The 21,661-nt window shown below is 45.7% G+C and overlaps 1 protein-coding gene and 1 long non-coding RNA gene across 2 annotated transcripts in view; one reads left to right on the forward strand and one right to left on the reverse strand.

Moving 5' to 3' along the window:
- The window catches only part of khdrbs3 (KH domain containing, RNA binding, signal transduction associated 3), a 62,158-nt gene that overhangs the window by 18,263 nt on the left and 22,234 nt on the right, over positions 1–21,661 (forward strand). Inside the window, exons 2-3 of the mRNA XM_052069875.1 lie at positions 11,991–12,109; positions 16,127–16,243. Of these exons, the coding sequence (XP_051925835.1) occupies positions 11,991–12,109; positions 16,127–16,243 (236 nt within the window). The remainder of the gene's footprint in view (positions 1–11,990; positions 12,110–16,126; positions 16,244–21,661) is intronic.
- On the reverse strand, positions 288–3,916 carry LOC127603560 (uncharacterized). Its single transcript, XR_007963093.1, has 2 exons — positions 3,823–3,916; positions 288–463 (listed from the first exon to the last, which is right to left on the reverse strand). It is a non-coding gene; the product is annotated as an uncharacterized LOC127603560 (long non-coding RNA).

Raw genomic sequence — 21,661 nt, forward strand, 5'->3', positions numbered from 1 at the left:
TTGACATGGAAGCAATGAGTCTAGTTGCTCGGGCGTCGGGTTCATTTGCTCTGCACGTTCCCTCCTCTCATTATTTATTTAGTCGGAGTGCACTCTTGAGCAGCGTGACCTTTAATCGCAGGCTTGGCCGATGCAACCGCAGCGAACGCTCGCAAGCCCTTCAAAGCGCTTCGTCCACGCCAGGCAGTGAGGATCCCTTGCGATGGAAGCGCTAAAAAGCGCAAGACAAGCTACGGATATGCAACTGGGGGGTCATGGCGGGCTGAGGAGTTTAAAAAAAAAGAAAATGACCGTGTGTTTTGAAACACTTCTGATACTCAATTTGAATGAATATCAAGTTTTATAAAGGATCGTCGGCGATAGGCACTCAGAAATAATGACAAGACACTTCTGGCTACCAACAATAGGCACTTTATTGGTCCCACACAGAAATGATAACACAGTTCAAACAAGTTGTATGAAGCTAAAGAGGATGGAGAGCCAACACCCTCAGCAGAGTGAGCTTCAATACGAGCTGGGCGTTCGTACGCTAACCCACAGCAGACTCTACTGAGGAGCATCGCTCCCCTCCTTTTATCCTCTAAAGTGTGTGCATCGGGAGGGGTGAGTGGCCATTCTCATCCCTCCCTACGCCACACTGTTTGTTGTGTAACCAAGTGGCATTGATCACAATCAAGTTTCGACAATTCAAGCAAAGCAGACTAGACAAGTAAAGTCGTCAAAGCAGGCTCAAGAGTTTATCTCTGAAGTCGTCAAGGCAGGCTCCAGAGTCCATCTCTGAAGCTGCTTAGGCAAGCAAGTCACCAAGTCATGCAATCATCCCAAAGCAGTTTTTCACTGAGAAGATATACATTGATTAAAGAAAACATCACAAAATATCTTAATATACCACCGTGAATTCTCATAAACTCGGGTCAGAATCGGGCCTTTTGCAGATAAAAATTTAGTTGAAAGTAAATTGAATCCAACTCCAATCCGACTGTATCGCTAGCACACGGATTAGATTGCCTCCGTCATCGAAATACGGTAATTGTTGAAACATGCGCAAGCAGGTCGCCACAAACAAAACAATTATAGTACACACACACACACACACACACACAAAAGTTTGGTAAACATGCAAGCTGAGTAAAGGCAAAGATAAGACTGCTTCTTGAGAATACCCCAGGTGATTAAATCGGTATGCGAGAGCAGGAGTACAGATGCATAGTATCGGAGGTATCGGTATCGGTCCTTAGAAAATTAACAAACACTTCCAAATCTTTTTGAAAGTCTTCCCAGTAGAATAGAAGTTTTTATGACTGCAAAGGGGGGGCAGGCCAGCTCCATATTTTCTTTCATTTTTCAGTCGCTGTACAGCGGGCGCAATGATCGGATATCCAAATACTTGCGTCCGGATTGAGCATTTCTGAAAACAATCTGGGGCTCTCAATTAGTCTTGACTCAATCAATGAGCGTCTGCCTCGCTCTTGTCGTACAAACGATATTAGATTAGCAGACAAGGAGGATATCAGATTTGGGTAGAAAATCTCTTTTGCCGCTTGAATTCGCCGCGCGCGTCTTACCGATTAAGCCGCTCAGCTGCGCGTTGGCCTCCATCTTTGGAGACCTTTCAATGACGATGCAGGCTGAGGCGTTCAAAAAGGGGGAGGGGTGGTGGTGTCCATTTACCCCCGAGAGGGAGCCGCTGTAATCCATCAGCCTGGACGCTGCCCGCTGAGCACCGTCCGCCCCACCCCCCCGCTAACCGCCCCCTCCACACCCTACCTCCCTTCCAACATCTCTTTTTCTTTGAGGCTCCCCGCAAAGCTTCATGGGAAATACTCCCTTAGGTTGATCCAGTTTGACATTTTTCTGTCTTCGCCATCTTTTTTGTGTGTGTCGAAAACACATCCCAGGGCTCGCAACTGGACCCTTCGGCTGAGGTGGCCATCGACAGACCCTACACACTCGCACCCTCAACGGGAAGTTGTGGCTCTCAAGGCCGGGGGGAAGTGTGACTATCCAGACGGGGCCTTTTTCACTGTCGTCTTCATTCGTTCTTTTCTCTGTTCCCTCGGTGAGCGGGACAAGTTGAGAGATCATCAGGCGGCTGATTGCGCAATCGTTGCCTCGCCACGCATCCGTGCAGGGCGCCGTTGGTTCCATTGCCACTCGGCGATGGCGTGATTGTGAGCGTGAAAGAGCTTCCATCTCTATATTCATTCATTCATTCATCTTCCGGGCCGCTTGATCCTCACTAGGGTCGCGGGGGGTCTTATCCCAGCTGCCTTCGGGCAGCAGGCGGAAATGGTTGCCAGCCAATCGCAGGGCACACAGAGACGAACAACCATCCACGCTCACACTCACACTCACACCTAGGGACAATTTAGAGTGTTCAATCAGCCTGCCATGCATGTTTTTGGAATGTGGGAGGAAACCGGAGCACCCGGAGAAAACCCACACAGGCCCGGGGAGAACATGCAAACTCCACACAGGGAGGCCGGAGCTGGAATCGAACCCGGTACCTCTGCACTGTGAAGCCGACGTGCTAACCACTGGACTACCGGGCCGCCCTCCATCTCTATATGCGCCCTGTTATTGACCGATGATCAAGTTGGGATCTTGCACGTCGACCCCCCCCCCCCCCCCCAGTCTGCCGCAAAAATGCACGTGAGAAGCGGAATCGAAAAGGGATGGATGCCAACTAATCATCCGGCGTTTTAGACGCACCCCATTTAATCCCCAGTGGGTCGTCCAACCTGGGATGCTGCGGAAGCTTGACTTTGAAAGTGAAGGAGTAACCGCTCATTATGATGATTTCAGCGTGTATCTTGATAAAACTGCCGACGATGAGGTAGAGATAACGATGTTCATTAAGCCCCGCAGTTTTATCCTCGGATCCCCCCCCCTCCCCACCCTGACCGGCCCCCTTTCTCACAGCCTAATGACGTTTTTATGGGTAACTTCATTAGGGGGAAAAAGATCCCGAAAGCATAAACATCAGCGCCTCTTAATTGTGGGATGTGGTGGCCCTTCCAGTGGTTCCTTTTTTTTTTCTTGAGGTTGAAACTAAAAAAGAAGGCAGTTTGGATGATTTATTATTCAAATGTTGATTTTTATCTTTGGGGCTTGATTCTTTCTAAAGCCTGCCCCCGCCCCCGCCCCCGCATCCAGAACTTTCGGCATCTTCTGGCCTTGCAATTTTGTCGTACACAGCGGTGTGCTGATAGCCTAATGAAGACAAAGCAAGTGGAGGCTTGCCGGCGCTGATCTCAACAGAGACGGCGATTGGTCGCCACTTTGCCGCTTGTGTCGTATAAGCTCTGCGTTTTCCTCATTATGTGCGCGGCAACTCACCCTGTTAGGTTTACACCGCACTTGTGTGTTTTTTTTTTTTCTTCTTTTAAATCAGCATAATTGTTCCATCATAGACTGGCGGGCGCTCCTTTGTTGGTTCAAGAGAGCGAACGGTAGTTTCCAGGTAAGGGCACTAGGGGGTGTCGTTTTCGGTAAGGTTATGAAATGCAAAGCGTTCCACCGACGTAAGAACCACTTTTGTTTTGACTCCTCCATGACCCCAAAGTGGCAGGCTGTTTTGAAACACTTCTGCTACTCAATTTGAATGAATATCAAGTTTTATAAAGGATCGTCGGAGATAGGCACTCAGTAATAACGACAAGACACTTCTGGCTACCAACAATAGGCACTTTATTGGTCCCACACAGAAATGATAACTTAAGAAGACTTAAGAAAACCTTTATTAGTCTCGCAATGGAGAAATTCCAGATTCACAGCAGCAAAGTAGTTCAAACAAGTTGTATGAAGCTAAAGATGATATACTCTTACCGTATGCCAGTAGGATGGAGAGCCAACATCCTCAGCAGAGTGAGCTTCGATACTCGCTGGGCGTCCGTACGCTACCCGCAGCAGACTCTACCGAATGATCTCGGTCCTCCTCCTTTTATTCTACAATGTGTGCTAGGGAGGGGGTGAGTGGCCATTCTCACTTCCCCCCAGCCACATTACTCTTGTTGTGTAACCAAGTGGCATATCTTATGAGAACATCCTGTTTTGTACTTTTTCCACATACTATCAGCAGATGTACTTCTGCTTTTAATCATGAGTTTTCGGCAATAACGGGATGTGTCTCAAGAGTTTCAGTAAAAACATGTTATTCAAGCATTTATGCAATAGACAAACTTTAAACACAATAAGCATTAATACAACGATATATATTGATTAATGAAAACATCACTACACTATTTATTATACCACAGGCTATTTTCCAATTGATTTTGGACATCGGACAACAATCATTCACGTTTTTGATGTCCCCCAAAGTCGGGATAGGTCGATTTAATTTGGCGAATTGACCATGAGGATTGTAATGGAATGAGGATTGTAATGGAGTGAAAATGAAGTTCACCGTTTGGCTTATTAGTGATGCGTATCGCGTTGCAACTTTGCGATCGTTTAGGTTTGTTGTTGCTCCTCACAATCCCCGCTGCAAACATGCCGAGCGTCTGGTTGTGATTTGTGGCCTCGGCCGCTCTTGACTCTGACTCGATTGCACAGTATTGATCAAGTAAGACAATAATCAAAACACCCCCATTCCGTCATCAGAAACGATTTAGGAGCCTTCAAAATATTTCCTAGTGGCTTTGTGTCATCTTAAGAAGAATCCAAAGCAACTGTAATTTGTTCGGTGTTTATTAAAAATTGCCTGTTAGACAAAACGTGGGAAAATCAGCGAGTTTTATTTTCTGTAAACAGTACCCAGTTTTTCAAGCCGTCACGCAAATAAAAAATGAAAGCCCTCGCCACGAGCGCGGAGAAGAAGCTCACTTGCCCACCCTCACCGTTTCTGAAATGTCAACGGTCCGAGTTGGAGAGCGGGACTTTGTTCGGGGGGGGGGGGGGACTCTTTGCTCATTTCTGATGTCTTTAAACAGAATATCTAATGACGTCGTGTTCGGATCAGGACTGTTGGAATACTATTAACCTATTTCTGACGCCCGAGGAGCAAGCTAATTCCACATTCAGAATTTCAAAGTAGAATTTTCAGTGATGTTTTTCTTGATTCCGACGAGACTCGCGTCTACGAAACAGCTCGTAGCATGAGGAAGAATAAAAAACCCGGCGGTCTTGATAATTTACCGTAACTTCTCAGAATCCTGGCAACCTAACTTTTTTTTTAAAAATTTCGACACCTCAAGGAGTGGCGCACACATTCCTCGCTGCTTCCCCGTGATTTGGTAGATGAGGTGTGAGGATTTTGGCAGGTCGAGAACACTTGAGATAATCCCTTTCGCCAAAGTGTGTCTTCAAGTGAACAGGCGCCAAGATGAATTCACCCCGCAACTCTCGAAATGCTGATCAAACAACGCGGCTCTCAAGTTGATGACGCAATGTCACACGGGAAGCGGGAAGCCTGCAGCCATTCTGCCAGTCGCGTCCCAAGTACAAATGTCGCCGAAAATTGCAATCGCCGCAGCTAAGAACGGCAGCTTTTACACACGCGTGCGCGATTTAGAAGACGGACGACGGTGTCTGTTGCGAGCTAAATGGATCCCTGACACTTCACGGGCCTCCGTGTGAAATGAAGGAAGCACCACTCAGGGGGCTCTCTGTCTTAATCCGCGGACATTATCTCGACGCTGTAAGCGGGTCTTGGCTCGTTACCTCGCAGTCGAGAGCCAGTCTGGCAGGGCTGCAGAGAGACAGTCGCAGGCTAAACGAGGGAGGGAGCGAGGGGAGGGCCTCCCCGACCGCTCAGAATGTCATCTTCAGATTAGGGGGGGGCGAGACGAATTCCTGCTGCCAGCCCGACCTTGTCGAGGCGTCGGAGGAGCGGGGAGTGAAAATGACGATTTCGGCACAGGAGTGAGCGGAGGAGTTTCCGTTTTGGTCGCGTTTCCTCTTTTGAGGATCACGGCGTTGACTTTGCGATTCAGGCGCACGGGCGGCGCTCTTGAGATGTGTGCAAGGCAAAAACTGTGTCTGGCGCTGACCAGACCGCCTGCAAGCCTTGGCAGACGCTCGCCTGACAAACAACAGAAACATAGATGCTCGTTTGTCCTAATTTATCGAGACGCGGGGAAGCATCGCCTTATGCAAATACAGTTTTTGCCCGGCATTAATGACGTTTTTACCGCGTGCGTTCCCTGTTATCTCTCCCCTAATGAACTTAGGTATGACCTCACTCCTTTTAAAACGTTTGCTTTACTCGCATGCTATGCGTACATTAGTTTGCCCTCTTTGAAAAAGTAAATATGCCAGACATCGTTCTGCCGCGTTATGGTGGTTCATCATTTGCCTCTTTTGTAATATACTGCAGAGTCCAAATTTAGAGGTGTGCGACTTGTGTAGAAGGAGCACCGAGATCTCCAAGAAGACAGAAAGCTAGTTTTGCCATGTGGTATAATAAATAGTGTAGTGATGTTTTCATTAATCAATATATATCGTTGTATTAATGATTATTGTGTTTAAAGTTTGTTTATTGCATAAATGCTTGAATAACATGTTTTACTGAAACTCTTGAGACACATCCCGTTATTGCCGAAAACTCATGATTAAAAGCAGAAGTACATCTGCTGATAGTATGTGGAAAAAGTACAAAACAGGATGTTCTCATAAGATATGCCACTTGGTTACACAACAAAAGTAATGTGGCTGGGGGGAAGTGAGAATGGCCACTCACCCCCTCCCTAGCACACATTATAGAATAAAAGGAGGAGGACCGAGATCATTCGGTAGAGTCTGCTGCGGGTAGCGTACGGACGCCCAGCGAGTATCGAAGCTCACTCTGCTGAGGATGTTGGCTCTCCATCCTACTGGCATACGGTAAGAGTATATCAATCTTTAGCTTCATACAACTTGTTTGAACTGTGTCATCATTTCTGTGTGGGACCAATAAAGTGCCTATTGTTGGTAGCCAGAAGTGTCTTGTCGTTAATTCTGAGTGCCTATCTCCGACGATCCTTTATAAAACTTGATATTCATTCAAATTGAGTAGCAGAAGTGTTTCAAAACACCATGATAGGTTGGCAATCCGTGAGAAGACTTGACAAAGTTCAATGTTTTTCGCAAGTGACTTTGACAAACGACTTGAAGCAAGCACGCTTTGTCTCTTCACGCTGCAAACAAGATCGGGAAAAGAGGCCCTAAGGATTCATTTATTTTCATGGGTTGTAATAAGTTTGAAAGTCGGTATGCTGCTGTTGGTTCCTGAATAATCCGCGACGTCTTTGTGTCAAGTAAACCCGATAATACTGACGGTGTCAATTAAAAAAAAAAAAAAAGCGTCTTTTCTGGGAAATCCGTCAACGTGTTTCATGCCAAGCACTCCGGAATCTTGTCGAATCTGGTTAAGCTCCAGAATTTTACCAAATTAGTGGAGTCGTGTGAAACCGGTGCGTCGGAATGGTTCACAAAATAGCGACCCAGTTCTTTGTGGTTTGGTCTCGCTCGAAGCTTCTGTTATAAGATAATGTGAACGGCTAAGAAATAGTTATTATGGGTATTATGAGTCCATAATATTCATTGCTTTGGACACGTAGCTTTTTTTTTTTTCCCGCTAAGGTATATATTTTTCTGCAGATGAATAATGAATGCGACATTTCTGCTCCATTGCAAAACAAAGTAATAAGTCTGTCGGCAACAGATGCACTAAAGAGTAACATATAAACTCTGCGCCGCGTTTCATTTGACTTTCTTTTATTTTTTTAAACTGTGGGCACTGAGGGTGCGACTCGTGCCGTCTTCCTCCCTGCACGACTCAATTATTTTTCGGCAGATGCACATTGAAATTGATAAAGCAGCTCAGCAACAACAACAACAAATATCGTGTCACCCGCTGTCACGCCGCGTGATTAGAAGTGAGCGTAGCATGGCCGGGAGGTAACGTACTGTATGTGACAGCAATTTCGCTGCAAAAAAAAAAAAAAAAACCCGCGCTGTGTTGCTTAATTGAAATGTCATTTTTTTTCTTATTCTTCTCGACCAAAGAGATCATGAATGCTACTCTACCTCCTGTCAGCATGTCTTTATTGCCGCTGAAATGTTTTGCACGCCAGGCAGGCATCGCCAGAAGACACCGCGCGTGGATAAATACCACTGTGAGATGAACACCGCTTTGTAGCTTGAGCCACTAATGCGCCAAACATATGCCATGAAACAGTTTTATGTGCAACTAATTGTAAAGCGCCAGTCGGTTCCGCTGCATTGAGTGACAATGAAGGTCGCATGCCGACTCGGTGCCTCCTGACGCGTTTTTTTTTTAATTTTAATGTCTTCGCTCCCTCTTGTATTTTTGTGTATTCATTTAAAGCGCGAGACCCAAATTAATGTTGCAGTTGCCTTGAAGAATATTTTTGTAGTTTGTAACCTTGAGGAAAATGAATTCATTACACGGCTATGAACATTGGCCTCACACAAAAAATGAAAATAATTTATTTTTGGCTGTATTCATACGAATGTATAAGGCTGCAGCGGTTAGCCACCGATGCTAATAGAGCACGCAAGGTTTTGCATCGGGAGGTGACTTCTTGTCCGACATGAAAGAAATAACTTGACCGTGCCACAAAAATCGTAAAAACAAATGTTTAACATAATATTTTTACCCTTTCAGGCACAGCGGTTACTACGGTGGACACCTTATTATGTTATCAAGGTATTATTATTGGTGCATGAAAGACACAAAAAAAGCACACAATGCATTCATATCCTATTTGGTTTATTTTGAAGTTGGTCTTCTCACCGCAGTGGTGGCACGTTACCGTCCTGCAAATAATTGTTGCTAGAGGTGGCTTGACTTCTTCCTGGCTGTGCACAATACTGTTAAAAAAATAAATAAAAGTCCCTCAATAAAGTAGTCAGAGGTTAACTGAGGTTAACAAAGCTACTCAAATTACTAGGGGATTCGTTTTACCCTATTTAAAAAAATCTTGTTGCAAATTTTGCAAGTTACTTGGAGGCCAAACTCAAGTTTTAGGACCTTTGACTTCAGGAGATTCCGCTGCATTGTAAAATTCATCCATCCATATGGAGACAATTTTTTACAGCCTTTTATTAAACGTCTTATCACCACTTAGCATTCCAACAGGCCGATTCATTCAAGGTCTTTGTCGTGCTTCTCCGAGTGGCCACATTAGAATATTGCCGCATTTGCAGTCACTGGAGAATCTCCTAAAAACAAAACAAAAAAAAAATCCTCATCACAACAGACGCATTATGCTCGCGTCGGCGTTTGGATCTCCTCCTTCACAACAGCTGTTAATGATGCAGAGGTGGTGCACAGTTCAGGTTTTTTCTGTTTTAGGTTTTTTTTATAAACGTCGCCCAGAAAAAGCACGGTGTGTTCGCAACCACCGGCTGACAACTGATCCGAAGCCGCGTTTAGGTTGCACCTGCTGGCCAAGTCAAAGGTCAATTCGGTTGCAAAATGCAAAGTTCTACTCCGGTCAAATCTTCGATGAGAGCAAAAGCGGGCCAAAAGGAAGTCGAAACTTGTCTCGGTAACAATCTCAGCCGCGACGCATCTCACTAGAGGATGGGGGGGGGGGTCTCTCTGGGCATGTTGCTAGGTGATGCATTAATATTAATGTTGTTGGATTTTTTTTTCTTCCTCAGAATGTTGTTTTGCGCCACTCTGACTATAAACTGGGGCTCTGATATCTCAATCTCCCTGATAGATTATTCTTTATCCTTGGTGGTGGTGGGGGGGGGAACCCTAAGAAAAGAGACTCCTCTCAAATAATTGTAATTAGTTCCTGCAATATTAATGCAGCTGGAGCTTTATTGATTAATCACTAGCCCCCCTCCCCCTTTTTTTTCCGCATCCAATTTGCACATCTGGCTTTGCATAATCGAATAATCTTGTGTATGTGGTTGCGCCGTCGACGTGTACAACGTTCGATTTCTATGTTCTCACGGTGGTCAGTTAGGAGAAAAATAATTATTCAGGCTTTTTTTAAAAAACTTTTGTCATTCAGTTTTACTCTCAAGACCTTTTCCTTCGGCGAAGATTGCACTCACAAACTATTTCGTGAATAAATTAGTTACTCTAGTAAACTGCATCATTTTCATATTATAGTTTTTTTCATGCGATACTACTAACCATGTGACATGTAAATGTATGACCCCCTTTTTAAGAATATTTTTAGAGTCTGAATAATACAATTTTATTCAGGTGAAATTTTGAATTATTTTGTTGATATTTTTATTTTGATCGATTTTATGCAAATTTATTTTTACAAATAACATGAGAATTGTGTTGTCACACAAAGAAAACAGTATTCAAAACAATAACATGACAGTGTGCTAGCATGTCAGCATTTAGTTTACTCGGTCAAAATGTGACGGGAATAAAGTGGAAAGAAGGATCTGCCGTTTTTCACTCGTACACATTTTTTGCACTTTTTTTTCTTTCTTTTTGGCATATTTCAAACTCCTTCACAGCAAATGAAACAGTCACCCAAAAAAAACCCCAAACAACAATAATAATAATAATAAAACACTGGTGGCTTGGGGCACTGTCATCTTTTTCTAAATCATTTTTATGCTACACGAAACAAATCTGAAATGGAGTTTGCCCTCCGTCTCACCCTTCCTCTTGCCATTAGTTTTTTTTTTCTTTCTTTCTTCTTTTTCTCGTCGGCTCTCCGCATTCATAAGTTGCCCTTTCCGCAAAATCATTTTACCACCACCGAAAGGCCGCTGTTATCCATCTGATTAAGTGTTCAAGGTTATGCCTCTAAATACATCACAGTCCAGCGCCTCGACAAGAAAAGATGGCGAGAGCAATATATATATATATATATATATATATATATATATATAGGCGGCCCGGTAGCCCAGTGGTTAGCACGTCGGCTTCACAGTGCAGAGGTACCGCAGAGGTACCGGGTTCGATTCCAGCTCCGGCCTCCCTGTTTGGAGTTTGCATGTTCTCCCCGGGCCTGCGTGGGTTTTCTCCGGGTGCTCCGGTTTCCTCCGACATTCCAAAAATATGCGTGGCAGGCTGATTGAACACTCTAAATTGTCCCTAGGTGTGAGTGTGAGTGTGAATGGTTGTTCGTCTCTGTGTGCCCTGCGATTGGCTGGGAACCGATTCAGGGTGTCCCCCGCCTACTGCCCGGAGACAGCTGGGATAGGCTCCAGCAACCCCCGCGACCCTAGTGAGGATCAAGCGGTTAGGAAGATGAATGAATGAATATATATATATATAGGGCAGCCCGGTAGTCCAGTGGTTAGCACGTCGGCTTCACAGTGCAGAGGTACCGGGTTCGATTCCAGCTCCGGCCTCCCTGTGTGGAGTTTGCATGTTCTCCCCGGGCCTGCGTGGGTTTCCTCCGGGTGCTCCGGTTTCCTCCCACATTCCAAAAACATGCGTAGCAGGCTGATTGAACACTCTAAATTGTCCCTAGGTGTGAGTGTGAGTGTGAATGGTTGTTCGTCTCTGTGTGCCCTGCGATTGGCTGGCAACCGATTCAGGGTGTCACCCGCCTACTGCCCGAAGACAGCTGGGATAGGCTCCAGCACCCCCGCGACCCTCGTGAGGATCAAGCGGCTCGGAAGATGAATGAATGAATGAATGAATATATATATATATATATATATATATATATATATATATATATATATATATATATATATATATATATATATATATTTTTTTTTTTGCTGTAGCTTGTAAGGACATGCTCAAATGTCCAACTCCACTGGGCACCGGAAAGGGCCTCGGTAAAGGTCCTTCCGAGTAAATCCATATCGGCTCTAATGTGAACCAAATACACTGGAAAAATGGCTTTGAGGTCGGTAAATTATCACTAAATTTGAGCAAAGCAAAGTGTGGTGCAAAAAAAAAAATCAGCAAATCAAAATCACTGAATGTTCAATTGAAACAGAGTATTTAATACAACGTTTCTAGGAATGAAGCCAATTGACAAAATGAATCAATCACATGACCCACACCGACCCCGCCGATAACGTCTCCTTTTGTCTTTCAGAAATCGACAAGATTCAGAAGGAGGAAGGCAAGGAGGAAGAGAAGTTCATCGACGTCGTCATCAACAAGAACATGAAACTGGGCCAGAAAGTTTTGATACCAGTCAAGCAGTTTCCTAAAGTAAGCCGACACACCCAACATGCGCCATTTATTTATAGACAAATGCAAACCTGCTCCAGTTTGCTTTTTAGTTCCTCACTACTGCCCCTTGATATTTTGTTGTTGCAGTCGCCTAGACTATATTGTTTGATGTCACATAACAACTACACCTACTGTAGTAAGTAGAGCGGCATTCAGGAGTTGTTCCTCCCACTTTCTGTCGTGTGCGCGGACACACACACACGCACGCTACATCTCTATTACACTGACCTTGATCAATGCCACTTTGATGTCTCACCATATTCATACGTCTATGAATATTTATGAATAAGATTGAGGGGGAATTATCTCACAGCCGATTTCATTTTCTCTCCTCTCGCTCGAGGTAAATAACAGCCATTTTCGGGGTGCTTGCACTAAGACATTGGCGGTGCCCCGTTACAAAGCAAAAACGGGGGCACTGTCGCCAACTGCAGCTTGAGGTCACGGCCATGCTTCATGTTGGCCAATGAGTGTTTGCGGTTTTGGCTTTATTGAACAACCAGTGGTTTACTGTAAAATTGTAAAATTAAAGCGTGAACTGTGGATAATGCGCTCTGCTCGGGAAACATTCTCATGACCGTGCTGGGAATTTGTTTGCAAACCAAGTCGCAACCGTCACTGAGATTCAGATCATGGCGTCCACTGTAAATAAGATGTAAGAAGGGCTCGAGTTAATTGGACGAAAGGGACGATGAGCGTCGATGCTTGTGTTTTCGATGCATCGAGTCCGGCTTCAGAGCTGAACGCGTGCGCTTGGACATATTTGATAAGGTGACGAGCCACTGATACGCTGTTTAGAGCTCCAACAAGCCACCGCGGGGAAGACAAATTCAATTTGTTCTCTTTGGCAGGAAACAATGGCGGAAGTCATTCATCTGAATTGATTTTTTTTTTCTTCCCCCCCTTCTCACTCTCATTTGTGTTGCCGAGCATCAACTTTCGGCTCTGGTATTCATTCAGATGGCGGAACTCTTTCCAAATGACCATTTCGGGATGTGTACGCGTGTGTGTGTGTGTGTGTTTTCCCTGTGCAAAGGGAGCTCTTTGCTTTCCAGTGAAAGTGCACTGCACAGATGGGCGTTCCATTAAACCCCAGGTAGTAAAAGCACTCGTAGACTGTACTTAAGTAGATGTAATTAAAATAAAAAGTGCAGATGAAATAACTGCACCGTAATGAGTTACATCCTAAAGTAAAAATGAAGATATATATATATATATTATTTATTATTTTTTTATATTTGTATTATATTTCAAAAATACAATACAATACAATATAAATCAGCATGTATTGTATTGTATTGTATTTTTAACATTTGGTTTTACAACTTAAATTCTTGGCAAAATGGGGGAGTGGGGGTATGGCACCAAGTACTAAGTTTCCTCTTTTGTTAACTTGTTTTCATACAATAAAAAAAAAGGGGGGGAAATATTTTCCATGTTGTCGTTTAAGAGCTAGTAGCGGGATAACTTTTATAACAGACTGCCGTAGAAACCCTCTAAATTAAAAAAAAAAAAAACTCAGAAGCTGTTGTGTTTTTTTTTTTTAATTGACACAAGACATAATGTATTCGTCACGAATCCTTCTTTGAGCAGACATCATCATTTACCTTAAAAGAAAAAAAAAAGAACTATAGATGTGGAGTGAATCTGTTGGCGTTGTTGTTCATGCTTCCTGATTTCTGTTCTTCCTGATCTGTCTGGAAATTTTTCTCCCTGGCGCCATTTTCATCAAAATCGAAACTCACATTTGTTATAGTTGGGATTGTTTTTGCGTCAGCCCGTCAGCTCCTTGTTTGTTTTTACCCTGCTGTCTCGTGTCACCATCATCAGTCTGTTTGTCCCATCTCCAGATGAACGTGACAACAAATTAGTGTCTGCGCGTTTACCGTCTTCCTTTTTATGACCTAAGCACAGTGAGTAGTGGCTAGCTCGTGCGCCGGATCTCGTGGCGGAAGCCCATTAGCAAGGCGAAAGGAGTCCCACTGGTTTCTTTCCAGTGCTGTAGTCTTCTTCCCCTCTCTAGAGAAAGAAGCCATTTTATCCCAAGACCCTCCTTCTTGTCTTGCTGCCCCTCAGCGCGACGACTCCGCTCGGACTCTCTTTGAGCACCAGGCCGCGGCTCGTGAGACATTCCGCGAATGATGAAAAGATTTCATGCGGCGTAGCCATAAAGCAAGCGCCACCACACGTTCTTTCGCCGGTTTCAAGATGACGCTTAGAAACGACGCCTCCCCCCCTCCCTTGCTTTTATCCGAAGAAAGTGGAGGTTCTGGTAATTCTCCCCCTCCCCCGGCCCCTCCCCTACACATCCACTTTTACCGCGACCGTTTCCCAACATAGCATCACAATCCTCTCCCATGACGCGGTGACATCATACGAGTTCAGACGGGTCACATAATCCCTCATGATAGCGAAAGCATTAGTCACAGGACAGATTTTTGTCGATGATAAACAGCGGGGGATTTATTTGTTTGGAAGACTCATATATTTGGATAATTTTTTTCCATATGAAAAATGGTATTACCGCTCAGACCGTATTGACTGACTGATGTCAGTTTGAATGCAGCGAGGAAATTGCACGCACTCCACGTTCGCAAATTAAGTTGGTGCGTCTTACGAATGAGAATATTGAGTATATTTTAATCGCGGACATACGATTTCTCTCTGTGGGCATCGATCAAAATAGCATTATTATTTCATACGTGGGCGGCCCGGTAGTCCAGTGGTTAGCACGTCGGCTTCACAGTGCAGAGGTACCGGGTTCAATTCCAGCTCCGGCGTCCCTGTGTGGAGTTTGCATGTTCTCCCCGGGCCTGCGTGGGTTTTCTCCGGGTGCTCCGGTTTCCTCCCACATTCCAAAAACATGCGTGGCAGGCTGATTGGACGCTCTAAATTGTCCCTAGGTATGAGTGTGAGTGCGAATGGTTGTTCGTTTCTGTGTGCCCTGCGATTGGCTGGCAACCGATTCAGGGTGTCCCCCGCCTACTGCCCGGAGACGGCTGGGATAGGCTCCAGCACCCCCCGCGACCCTAGTGAGGATCAAGCGGCTCGGAAGATGAATGAATGAATGAATGAATGAATATCATACGTTAATATAACAAGTAGAAGCCGTCGCATGTTAAAGGAGGTCCTGTAAATTTAATGCGCATCCACTCATAATTCTCGTTTGCGTTCTGCTGAAAGGCTCCATGCAAGATCACGATTCAATTCTGCAAATTAAGTTTTAGGAACGCAAAAACACAGAAAATGCAGATCCCCTTTGATGCTTTCAGCAATGAGCTTTACTGTAGAATGCGGAATGAATGAATGAATGAATGAATGAGTGAAGTAGGAATTGGCAGGTGCCTCTGAATAAGCTCCGTGAACAAAAGGCACACATGAGAAAAGGGCGAGGTGAGGTTGTTACCTCCCGCCAGCTAATTGATGACTTTGGCTGTAAAAAGAGACGGCCGAATAAGTCACTGGCGAAGGGACCATGGAACAAGTCAGAAAAAGGTTTTGGCCATCTTTTGTCCTCACTTTGACCGTCTCCGGCTGTGAGCGGAATTGGGTTTTGGCGAGTGTTACGGTTTCTCTCGCTTTGATGGGTCTCTGAACGCAGCGCCGCTTGGCACTGGTGATGGCACAGCATTTGGCTTCCTTTCACGGACCTTAACGCCAGCGACCTTGCGAGTTCATCTTCGCTCGGTGGTTCCTGAAAATTCAGAGAATAAAGACTGTAATTCAGTAACCCGAGACAATTTGATCACCAGCGTGCGATCGACGGTGACTCGGATGGCTCTTGTGTAACAAAAGCCCCGACGGTGACAAAATACGGTTGATTTACCGCCTGTATCGATCCGACTCGCCATGCAAAGAAAAGGTTTTATTAGTTTCGGTGAAAAGCTTCTTCGGGTTAAATCTACATCAAATAGACGCCGGGCGTCTTTGCGCTTTATCTCGAGCAAACAGCTGCTTGATTGATCCAGCCCAACAACTCTGTTTTCTTTCCTGCAGTTTAATTTTGTGGGCAAACTTCTCGGGCCACGTGGGAACTCATTAAAGAGGCTACAGGAGGACACCCTCACAAAGATGTCCATTCTGGGCAAAGGATCCATGCGGGACAAAGAGAAGGTAAGTGAACTCTCCGCTTTACCTTTTGAGCTAAGTGACCTACTCCATTTTGAAACGTTGGTTGCACTTTTTGTTTTTGTCGGCGTAAACACGCATCATACTAATCAAACATGTTTCAGGAGGCTAATGCTCCTCTGTTGAGTTTTTAAAATGTCAGTCAGATAAAGTACAAGAGTCATAAATTCATTCATTCATTCATCTTCCTAACCGCTTGATCCTCACTAGGGTCGCGGGGGGTGTTGGAGCCTATCCCAGCTGTCTCGGGCAGTAGGCGGGGGACACCCTGAATCGGTCGCCAGTCAATCGCAGGGCACACAGAAACGAACAACCATTCGCACTCACACTCACACCTAGGGACAATTTTAGAGTGTTCAATCAGCCTGCCATGCATATTTTTGGAATGTGGGAGGAAACCGGAGCACCCGGAGAAAACCCACGCCACGGGAGAACATGCAAAACTCCACACAGGGAGGCCGGAGCTGGAATCGAACCCGGTACCTCTGCACTGTGAAGCCGACGTGCTAACCACTGGACTACCGGGCCGCCATAAATTCATTATAATTTTGTTTTCCCTCAAAAGAAAACCAGTCACTTGTCACGAATATTCATTCCAATAAAAAAGGCTGTGAAAAAATGACGGACGCAGTGGCCACTGGTCCGGTTTCAACTTGGCGCGTTTTTCGGACCAAAAAAAAAAATTCTGCCTCGAGTCCATTTCAATTAGACAAAGGAACGTTTTTTTTGTGAGAAAATGTGGACACTCGCGCAGCGGGGAGAGACAAAAACAGACAACAAACACATCGTGGAGCCGAAGAATGCGCTCGTGTCGACCGTCAACGGCAGCCAGACAAGAAAGACTTAATTCGCTCGAATTCAGTCGGTTTCTGAAAAGAGACATTTGGAGCAAAATTCACGCTTAACAGGGCCCTATTTATCAATTATTATGTGGATGTCTGAAGCCAGCATATAAATTGACGCCAGCGGCAGCTCAGAAGGATCAGAATTGATTGCGGACTTTGTTAGTGGGGGTGGGGGGCGGGGTGTATAAATCGACTTGGCCGGCCGAGCTCGTCGGCGTCTGCGAATTGTCGGCCACAATGACTCTTGTTATTAAATAGCGCGTTCTTTTTGATTCCGGTGATCAATAGTCTCAGACGATCCGGGAAGAGATCCGTCACGGAGATGCGCTGACCTCGGCACCTGCACCTGTCCGCACATGCCTGCTGTGCGATTTAAGACCCGGCAGCTCAGCTTCTAGCCGCTTTTCTCTTTTATTAATGTCGGTGAGAGACTTGCTCCCTATCTTCAGCCCTTTTGCTGACTTTCCTGCTGTGGATTTAAGGAGGATGTGCCACTGTAGTTTTCAAGGCCTCGGAATTCCTGCGAGCGTGAACCAGGAAGTCAGGCCGCTGCACGGGCAGAGAACGCACGATGGCTCTTTCAAGCGGTAGTAAAAATACAGCCCCGCCTCCTTTCCAAAGACACGCTCCGATGCTTGCTTCTATTTATATAATTATATTTCTATGCTGGTAAAACGTTGCATCCGAGGCTGCACTTTGGGTGGGGAAGTTGCCACGCCGCGGTGGACGGAAATGCCATTGCACGAGTCACGAGATCCGGCAGTGCGTCGGGATACAATACAATACAATACAATACAATACAATACAATACAATACATGCTGATTTCTATAGCGCTTTCACAACAGCGGCAGCTGTAACAAAGCGCTTAACAAAACAGTTAACATAAAGTAAAATAATAAACACAACATATTACATAAAACACGGACAGTCATGCAGTTCTAACCACTTTTCCGTCACATGCTTTGTTGTTTGAAGCAGTCTGAGATGAAAGAGGAGAGAATCAAAGTTTCCTTTAACCAGTGGATCAGAGACGTCATGCTAAAAATGTGCACACGTCGGCTACAAGCTAAGTTTCAAAGTCAACAAGAAGCTGTAGCATCCATTGACGAAAAAAGAGATTGGTTCACTTCTCCTGTCCCATGGAAATCCACTTCAATTCCAAGCGGCGACTCACGGTTCCAAATACGCATCGGCGCTCTTCGCCAACGCTCCTCTCTCCTCATCCTCAACTTCAGTGGCCATCCATTCAGCAGCACCAACGCCGACTGTCCAACAGCGCCAACATAGCCACTGAACAAAACGGGGTTGTGAAAAATGCTGCCCATTACAGGCGCAAAAAACGCAAGCGCCCCAGGTCTGTCCAGCACCGACAGTCAATGGCGCCGACATCCCTCCCAATCAAAATCTGTGCTGGTACAGTCGTTCTGCCGAGAAGGCGCAACCACCAAGCACAGATACTTCTCCTTTGACGAATGTCGTGGCCAAAAAACGCTGAAAACAGTCCATATCAGGTCCGCATGATGAAACAACAAACAACATGTGACAAAACAAAAGACAAAAACACCAAAAAAGAACAAAAAAGCAAGGCTCTTGAAGAGCACTTGCTGAAGGCTGCCTACTCGGGCGCCATCTTCGAAAAAAAAAAAAAGATGAGAGCGCCTCGCTCTCTTGTTTAACTAAGACGCTGTAAAGCGGCGGGATTATTACCCGAATATTTGCCGCTCTTGTTGACAATAGCGTCAGGGCCGGAGGTGTTTGAGAGGCGCCGAGCTGTCGGGACCCCGAGTTGGGCCCCGCCTCGTTATGGCACCTCAGCTGTCCCCGCCGCTGTCAAGGCGCCATGATGTAGAGGCATCTGTGCTGCCCACCCCCCCTCCCTCTTGTTCGCGCCATAATTAACTCATCCATTTTCTTCCCTGGGACTTTCTCTCACAATCCCCACGTAGACCGTAAAATTAATTTACTATGCTTCGCTTACGGCGAGCCCAGTGTGATTGAATTCTTGTTTTAATTGTCAGGGTGTATCCCTTTTGTCTTTTTCTGTGGACTTTTTGGTGTTTCTTTGGAGAATAATAGCGTCATATGTAGTGCTTACCTAACGTATTAGACTCCTCGGCATCCAAAGAAAGACGGCTTGGAGTGCTGGCATGCAGGCTTTTAGCCGGAAGAATTGGTTTGCGATGGAGCACGCAGGAGGTTAACCGAGCAATTGCGGCTTCTATTCCCGCCACAGATGATGAAACCAAGAGCAGAAAAGATGAAAGCGTGCGCGTTGTCATTGCAACCGATAATGTCTTGCTTCACCTTGTTGACGCATCCACCAAGCTGACGCAAATGTATGTTTTGCAGAATCGGAATGTTCGGACGATGCACAATTCAGTTGAATTTGTGATTTGCCTCAAACTTCAAAACATCTTGGATGTACAAACAAGCTGCTATTTTTGTTTAAAAAAAATGCCTTCTTTGCTCTATCACCACCAGTCAGAATTATGAGTTGCACGTCTTCCATTGAGCACATTTTCGGTTGGGTTCGATGCATTCATTCATGTGCTCTAATTATATATATTCATTCATTCATTCATCTTCTTAACCGCTTGATCCTCACTAGGGTCGCGGGGGGTGCTGGAGCCTATCCCAGCTGTCTCCGGGCAGTAGGCGGGGGACACCCTGAATCGGTTGCCAGCCAATCGCAGGGCACACAGAGACGAACAACCATTCACACTCACACTCACACCTAGGGACAATTTAGAGTGTTCAATAAGCCTGCCATGCATATTTTTGGAATGTGGGAGGTAACCGGAGCACCCGGAGAAAACCCACGCTAGGGCGGCCTTGTAGTCCAGTGGTTAGCACGTCGGCTTCACAGTGCAGAGGTACCGGGTTCGATTTCAGCTCCGGCCTCCCTGTGTGGAGTTTGCATGTTCTCCCCGGGCCTGCGTGGGTTTTCTCCGGGTGCTCCGGTTTCCTCCCACATTCCAAAAATATGCATGGCAGGCTGATTGAACACTCTAAATTGTCCCTAGGTGTGAGTGTGAGCGTGGATGGTTTTTCGTCTCTGTGTGCCCTGCGATTGGCTGGCGACCGATTCAGGGTCTCCCCCGCCTACTGCCCGGAGACGGCTGGGATGGGCTCCAGCACCCCCTGCGACCCTAGTGAGGATCAAGCGGTACTGAAGATGAATGAATGAATATTTTTTTTTAATGTCATTTGCTTGCGTTTTGTCTTTTTAGCCAAGCCAGTAGCATCCTCTCAACTGACGCGTGACAAATTCAAACTACAGCACTCGAGAAGGCGGCTAAGATCATCATTCAAGCTACTTGGCCCGTTCTCTCCCGTTGCTCTTTTGTAGTCAAACCATGTCGCGCTTGAGCTTTTTTGCCATACGGAAAACGTGACGCTGTGGCAAATTGGCCTAATGCAAGTGTTTGTCATCCAACCGATTTGGAAAGCTGTTATTATCGCCTGCCTTCCTTTTCACTCTTTTCCTATCATTCCTTTTAGTCAAGAAATGACTACATTTTTTACTTCCCGGCGTCAGTCTGATGCTGTCGATTGGCCAGGATTCCTCACCCGACTCCTTTCTTTTAATATTTAATATGAAAGGGGATTTAGCTCTGTTATTCCTTCGCCTTCAAAGCCCCGTCTGCAGAAGCTCCAGCGTCCACCCTGCTTGTTTCCAGAGTGAACCGCTATTTTTCGAAGAAGCTATATCGGGGTGGGATGGAGGGGGTTGGGGGAGAGTGGCGGGGGGGAGTTGCACAAAGAAGGCAGATACCGCAGATAGATGTAAGAAGCAGACAACCGTAATCTGTCGCAGAGGGCCGCTTAGCTGCCGTCTACACGGCTGGATCGTCTTTATCAGCGCTGATAACATGGCCTCCATATGCAGATGACGCGTTCAACCATGCGGATTGAGATACCGCGCCTGGTGTGCTTTCCAATACGTTCTAAGAGTCGCGTATTAAATGCAAGGTGCTGAGTTGAAGATGTTTTCGTCGGCGGTCGCGTCTTACGAGCTTTTGTTTTCTTGTTAGTATTTTTTTTTTGAAACGGTTGCTGTGAGGGTTTATCCGTTTTTTTACAATTTCATGGCTGTCGCGGGCTGTATAGTTTCCCCACAGCCGCTTTGAATTTTAAAGCAGATGCGCTGAAATGACTCACGGTATCATTAGAATGAGTCGTCTTTTTAAGACAATCATGATTGTTTTCCCAAGCTCCCAAAATGTACATATCCCTACACGTGAAAGGGAAAAGCAGGGCCAGATCTGCGTCCCTCTTGCTTACACACTCGACACCGGCGGCTCGGTTAAAAGCCTAGATTTATGGAGAAAATTAACATCTCATTAACATACCACTGGCGCTCTTAAAAGAAGGTTTTTTTATAATTAGATGACATCAGATACTGGCTCGTTTGGTACTGAGGCGGGAGAAGGGGAAAAAGGAAGCGGCGCCTATCGGAAAGCCCCCGGAGAAGACTCTTTCGGTGGAAAAGGGAGAAAGTGGGACACACTGAACCTGTTGTTTCTTCATGTGATGTCATCGGAGACATTTGGGGCT

This window comes from Hippocampus zosterae, chromosome 7 (assembly GCF_025434085.1).
Source record: "Hippocampus zosterae strain Florida chromosome 7, ASM2543408v3, whole genome shotgun sequence".
Taxonomy (NCBI): Eukaryota; Metazoa; Chordata; class Actinopteri; order Syngnathiformes; family Syngnathidae; genus Hippocampus; species Hippocampus zosterae.